The following is a 7,217-nucleotide window of genomic DNA, read 5'->3' on the forward strand; positions in this document are numbered from 1 at the left end:
TATATATATATATATATATATATATATATATATATATATATATATATGTATAAAATCTCTCATCTCTTAACATCTCAAGTTAGATGGAGATCTGTCTTAAGACAGATCCTCATAGTGATCCATTATCAGAACAATTCATTGTTTATTTTTGCTTTTGAGACAGGTTCTTAACATTATTACAGGATGCTCTGGAATCCTCTGTACTCTTGCCTCAACATGGCAAGTTCTGGGACTGTGTATGTGTTCTGCCATACCTGGCTTTTTCAAACTTTTAAAAAAATGTATGAACAATTTGATGGTATCTATTATTATTATTTTTGCTGAAAATAGGGAATTGGAGTTTTCAAACTGTTTCTCTAACCAAAAGTATACATCACTTCAATTTCTGGGAAGTTGGCAGTCAAAGAATTTACTAGTTTTTGTTTTTAAAAATAGCTCTTAGTTCCTGCTAATTTTTTACTTAGAGGCTCCAAATTTAGTGTAATGTTCCTTGAAAGTGCTAGAAAAAATACTGAGTGAATTTTGCTGCTGTGTCTTCGCCAATGAAGTTTTCAGCCAGTTTTATTATGGCAAATAATAACCCTATATAAAGCAAGATCCACCGGTTTTAAAAGTATAATTGTTCTAGGTGATAAGACATTATGACTGAAGTTACCATATGCCTCTCCATCATATGAGATAGAGAAATCTAGCTTGAACTATTCTGAAAATGTCCTTCTTGATGCTAGCTTTTATACTACCAAGTGGTGTTATACAGGGTGTTGAGAAGAATTGTCACCAATACCCCTACTCAGCTGTGGGACCTTGTATGCAGCATTACTGATAGGCCAACCGAGATGAATGAACTAGTGAAATAGTGACAAGTCAGTTATTGGGGTAAGCAATCACATTACTATTGGATTTGAGGCCTGCTTCATAGGAAGGATTCAGGTCTGGTGCTATAAACTCAGTTACAAACTCTAGATAAGGAGGGTGTAGGCCATTAGTGGGGAAGCTCCTGCTATCGTCTTGCCAAATGGGCATTATGTGCCTGTCAAATTGGCTTAAAAATTACTGCTTATGTCCACAGAATAGTGTTAATGTCAGCTTTGGATAGGGAAGCCATATTTTGTTGTGGTGGGTGGTGACTGCAAAGATTTCTAACTAGTCAAAGTTCAAAGAATAAATGATTATTGAAGGCACATCCATAAATTGGACATTCATATAATTCCCTCTAATGCCCAGAGAACATCATGAAAGATGGTGCCAAAAGCTGACGGAAGGGTGAGGGTGTGGTATGGAATGCTGACTTCTTGGTATGACGTAGTTGTACTCTTGAACTCACAGTAGCTGTGATTACCTACCCAAGACCTTCACAATATTGGGCCTGTCAACACCCTATTATAGAAGGAGGAAGAGTTCATAAGACCAAGCTCCTCCCTGAAGATCCATACAGAATTAATATTTGATGAGGAAGGGAGAAACATTTTCTTTAGTTGTATTGTACTAATTACTTTTGGTTGCTGTGAAAAAAATGCCATGAAATAAAAACAAGTTATGGAAGAATTTATTTGGCTTATGGTTCCATGGTGTGAGAGTCCATAATAGTGGGAGAGGTTGAAATAAAAAGCTGAGAGATACCATCTCCAACCACACAAAGAAAGCAGAGAGACTGAACTTGAAGATGAATGAAGCTATAAATTCTCAAAGCCCATAGCAAGTAATGTATGTCCTCTCTCCTTTCCACATCCTAAAAGTTCTATAACCTCTCTAGACAGCACCACCATCCTGGGACCAAGTTCAAATGCATTTTTTCACTCAAACCACCACATATAGACATTGGTAAGATTCCCATATTCTTCTACACAACTATAATGAGAGTATATTAATATACTGAAATATATTATAATATTAAAGTATATTTTTATGAACTTGTAGTTTATATTCATTGTACAAAATAATGAGTATCATTGTGACATTTATATATTCCTATCATGCATTGTGCTTTGCTCATTTTCCAACCTCCTTTCCCTCCTTTGACTTCTACTCACTTCAATGAATATCTTTTCATTTTCCCCAAATATTCCTGCTTCTGCTACCATGATTCATTATTTTTTAAAATCTAAATTCTGAGAAAACATGTAATACTTTTCTTTCTGAAATTGGCTTATATTCTGTAACACGATGATCTTTGGCTTCATTTATTTTCCAATAGATTACATTCTTTTCATAAACTCTATTATATATGAATACTACATAAACTATGACAAATATAAAACCCCCTCCAAAATCAACATGATCTTAAAATTTCTCCTTCATGTTTCCTTGCATCCAATCTCTTTGCTACATGCCTGGAAGATTGGCTTTTTGTGATAAGGTTTATTTCAGGAGTGCATAAGGATGAGATTGCTGGCTTGTTTTACCTTTTAAAGAAACCGCGAAGTGTTTTTTAAAGCACTACCAGGAGCCTATGAGAACTGCTGTTTGCTTCTTGTCATCTCTGCTGTCTTATCTTGCTAGCTATTTTTCTGGACATGCAGTGGTCCCTCACTGTGATTTAATTCATGCTTACCTAACTGTTATGGTGAACATTTTTTTCATTGTTTGTCATTATCTTCTGCTCATTGGCTCCAGTTGCTAGTATTTTATGAAATTAAGGGATCTTGTCAGAACAATAAGCCAAACTAGATCTTTCTAACAGAAAAAAAGTATTGAATTCAGTCTTCAACTGAAAAAAAAAGTTTCATTGTAGAACACTATGGAAAATATCTGAAATTTAAAAGCTGAGTCTAATAGAAATAAGGTTCAGCCATTTGTTTTGTGTATTTTATAGGAAAAAGAATCCACATGTCTTCTTTCAATGTCTCAGTGATGATCCAAGATTTTTGGAGAATTACAGCAGCTATGCTCTGGTTGACAAAAATATTTCCACTCCCACCACGTAGTGTTTTTAGATTAAAAATATTTCAAAATAGAGGGCTTCCCTCTGCTTGCAGGTCCTGATACTTGCCGAGGACCCATGTAGAGCCACCAGCCAGCCAAGATGCCCAAGCCAATCAGTGTCCCGGTGACCACCATGGATGCAGAGCTGGAATTTGCCATCCAGCCAAACACCACCTGGAAGCAGCTCTTTGATCAGGTGGTAAAGACTATTGGCCTCCAGGAAGTGTGGTACTTCAGCCTCTAGTATGTAGACAATAAAGGATTTCCTACCTGCTTGAAACTTGATAAAAAGTTCTTTGCACAGGAGGTTAGAAAGGAGAACCCTGTCCATTTCAAATTCCGGGCCAAGTTCTACCCTGAGGATGTGGCTGAGCAGCTCTTCCAGGACATCATGCAGAAGCTCCTCTTCCTGCAAGTCAAGGAAGGGATCCCCAGCGATGATATCTATTGCCTCCCCCACACCCAGACAGCCATGATACTGGGGTTCTACACAGTTCAGGCCATGTTCGGAGACTATAACAAGGAAACTGATCATGGGAGTGTTCACAGAATTTTGTTTATTGCCTTGCTTGTTCCTTGACTATTTACATCTATTGTATTGCTAGTTTCTCAACCTAGAACTGACCTTAATACTTGCATGTAATTTAAACATATAAAAGCAAAATAGGTGGAGGAGGGATGGGATAGGGAGTTAACGGGGGGGGGCATGGGGAAAGGGGATAGCATCTGAAATGTAAATAAATATCAAATAAAAATGTAATAAAAACAACAAAAAAAGAGTGTATGGTACAGGACTCTCTGATACAAAATTCTCATGCTTACCTGTTATCATACATTGTTGGGCTTATATACCTGATGATCTACTATAGAGAATAATATTTATATATAAGTGATAATACGTGTTTGTAACATTAATTTTACAAAAAGAAAGTTTTGTTCTGTATATTTTGTTACCTTTTACAGAATAAAAAAATTCAACATTAAAAAATATACTCCAAAATAACTAGAAAGAGATATGAATCTTTCCTCCAGTTATCAGTATGTTGAAAGGATTTGATATTGTTTTTTCTTCTTTGGGCCAATGCCTTGTACTAAGGTTAGGAATACTGAGAATTGGCTGTGGGCAGGAGCTGAGAAAGAAGGCTAGAGATTAACTCAAGCAATGAGAATATCAGATAGAGCAGATTTATAAAACAGAAATATGGAAAACATAAACAGGAAAACTGGGTATCTTTTCATGTTTGCATACTCCTTGCAAAATCCTGTGAGTTCCTGTAAGTACCTAAGGAATAGTTGGAGGACTTGTGTTTTAATGTAAGTTCTAATCAAATAGTTTCAGTAAAAGATATTCAATATTCCACTGTCTTTCTATGGGTGCCTCAGTGGAGTATTAAAGATTCCAAGGAAGATAATTTTTTTTTGTAGAAGAAAATGAATGTCTCCTACATAATAAGGTAATATAAAATTCAATAAATTGGTTATTTATCTCTCTCTCTCTCTCTCTCTCTCTCTCTCTCTCTCTCTCTCTCACACACACACACACACACACAAAGGCATATATTTCTCATATAGGGCAATGGCTTTATTAATGAGAGTCCTTGAAATACTTTTATTATTATTTTAAATTACCAAGCACTGTCACATTACTTTTAAGAGCTTTTGATTAATGTTTATCCTGCATTATTTTCTTGTGGGAAAACCTTAGTTTGTATCAGTGGGAGACTCAATTATTAGTGTATTTAATTAAGACTTTCATTCATTTACTTTTTAAAGAACAATTTAAGAACTCAGATACTCCACCTTATTTATATCCCTAGGACTGTGCACTGAGGACCTCTTGACAGTGTTCACAAAGACTCCACTGACCAGATAGTACAAAATCATTTTTTATTCATGTCTTTAAAACAAAATTTTCATTTAATATGAAACAGAGGCAATAATATGCATGATTTAATCAGTTTTTCAAAATCATTTAAAAATAGAAATTTGTCATTTTAGAAAGCTTAACTATTTTTCTTCCTTCTAGAATATTAGGGGAAAAATAAACTCATAAGCCATCACATTTGGTAAGAAAACAATGTTCTGTCATTCACATTCTTTAATCATTAGGGAAGAAAACCCAGCTGATTCAGTTGCTGGCATCCAGGCTCTTGACTTTGGGTGTGTTGAAAACGTGACAGAAATTCACAGGGTGTCTTTAGTGCATCTGTCTGTTTTCTTCTTGATGAGGAAATTGTACAAGATATTTAACAGGTAGACCTCATTTTCCATGCTTGGATGTACTTTCTTGATATTACTGAGAAGAAAATCCAGTGTCCAGTCAATGCCCAATGTCTTAAGACATTCTGAGTTCAACTTACTGATTTTGTCTAGCGATGGAAAAATGCTCCAAATGTGTGTGTGTGTGTGTGTGTGTTTGTGTGTGTGTTTGTGTGTGTGTGTGATGTATATGTGGTTAATGGCAGGTGCCTTCCTTTGTAGCTCTTCATTTTAGCTTTTGCACTCACTGAACCCAGAGCTTACTGATTTGCTAGACTGGATCTAATCCTCCTGGTTTCTCTCTTCTAGCACTGGGATTTCAGCTGCACGTTATCATACATGGCATTTCTATATGAGTGTTGGTAGTCAAACTCAGATCCTCATGCTGTCAGAGCAAACACTGTACAAACTGTGATAATATCTCCAGTCAAAATATTTTAAGTCTACAACCAGAAGCTCTCATTGTGATCTAAAGTCAGATCATTCATATGCACTATATTCTTTGGAGCCAAAACATTGTAAATTAAAGGAATCCACTAGACTATGGGAATATCAAAAGTTTCCATAAGATCAACCACTAAAGGATATTTAAAAACACATATCTGCTCCAAAATGAAGAAAAGTAAATCAAGTTGGGTCTCAAGGGAAAAGCCAAGCACTTGACAAATTCCATCCTACAACAGCCTTAAAATCTTACTGATTTTTAGCAAGTCTTTTTTGGTTTCTATCCTTATTGATATAGACAGGTATATAGATAGTTATATTTATGACATCTGAGGGATGCTTTTTCTACTTTGTTGCCTGGGGACTTCTCATCTTCAAATTTTACTTTCTGACATGAATCTTCCTGTAGCTACTTCCTCTCATACATCAGATTTGCCATATTAAGTTTTTGACAATATTTTTTTTATTTGTGCTTTTCTTTATGTTTCCTTGTCTCTTAATTGTATTATGTCATTTTCTAGACTGATAAAATCTTTGTAAATTCTGACACCTCCTTGCTCATGGTGGCTGGTATGGCACTTCGTTTGAGCTGAATATCTATCATACTGGCCCATTTGGACCTGCTTCATACAGGTCATATTTGAATAAACCTCTCCAGGGTTCCAAAAATTAGTTGTAAAGTTCAAACTGTATTGAATGAGCTCTATTTCTTGAAAGATAAAATGAGCATCAGTCAACACTAGAGGTATGTGAATGGATATAAAATATGCTTAATGAGTTAATCCAATTCTAATTCATTATTAAATTAAATTAGTAATGCTTCCTCTCTTTTCTACTTCTGGAATGTCATTTGAAGAGGCTACTTTTCTAAAATACAAACACAGATATTTGCTGGGGTATAGTGCAAAATCACAAATAAATATGTTGCAAATTTCAAACTCATGATTAAAATATCAGAGGAATACATTCACATCAATCTTTCTACAATCATAAACACTGAAGAAGATAATCATTTTACAGTAATAGTATGCTATATTTTAACATACAAAAGTGCTTGACTCTGAGTTCAGCTTACATATGACCAAGTTTCCAGTTTGACCTATATCAAGTTAGGTCTGTAGAAGTTTTCTGATAATATATTAATGATAATCAGTTTATCTATCTATCTATCATCTATCTATCTGTCTATCTATCTATCATCTATCTATCTATCTATCTATCTATCCATATATACATAATCTATCTATACATTTTATGTACATGCATTTGGCCTCCAAAGGATAAGTTTGATATTGATGATTTTAACTTGACTATGGCCAAAAATGATATCTGTACTGAACATAAAATGTCATAGGCTTTCAAAAACATCATTTCCTAAACAATACAGTGAAACAACTATTTACATAACATTTACATCATGTTAAATAATTTAGTAAGATAATATTGATCTGAAGGAGACAAACACTTTGCCTTTTTATGAAAGAGGCTTAAACTTCTGTGAATTTGGAATCAAGGAGTATCTTTTGATCAATCTGACCATGGATACAAAAAAATTACTCATGTATACACACACACAGACACACAGACACACA

The 7,217-nt window shown here is 34.8% G+C and overlaps 1 protein-coding gene across 1 annotated transcript; it reads left to right on the plus strand.

Annotated features, from left to right (window-relative positions):
• Positions 1 to 3,022: 3,022 nt before the first annotated feature.
• LOC114620252 (ezrin-like) lies at positions 3,023 to 6,218 on the plus strand. The gene is made up of 3 exons (XM_028766314.1): positions 3,023 to 3,118; positions 3,215 to 3,463; positions 6,147 to 6,218. The coding sequence occupies exons 1-3, from the start codon at positions 3,023 to 3,025 to the stop codon at positions 6,216 to 6,218; spliced, it is 417 nt and encodes a 138-aa protein (XP_028622147.1).
• The last annotated feature ends 999 nt before the right edge of the window (positions 6,219 to 7,217 follow it).

This window comes from Grammomys surdaster, unplaced genomic scaffold (assembly GCF_004785775.1).
Source record: "Grammomys surdaster isolate TR1022 unplaced genomic scaffold, NIH_TR_1.0 167, whole genome shotgun sequence".
Lineage (NCBI taxonomy): Eukaryota > Metazoa > Chordata > Mammalia > Rodentia > Muridae > Grammomys > Grammomys surdaster.

Bases quoted from the DNA above. Each gene is read 5' to 3' on its own strand.
- LOC114620252 (XM_028766314.1), top strand. From the start codon at position 3,023: ATGCCCAAGCCAATCAGTGTCCCGGTGACCACCATGGATGCAGAGCTG. The intron at 3,119-3,214 runs GTGGTAAAGACT...CTTGATAAAAAG, and splicing joins GGAAGCAGCTCTTTGATCAG to TTCTTTGCACAGGAGGTTAG. The intron at 3,464-6,146 runs GTTCACAGAATT...GTCATTTTCTAG, and splicing joins AGGAAACTGATCATGGGAGT to ACTGATAAAATCTTTGTAAA.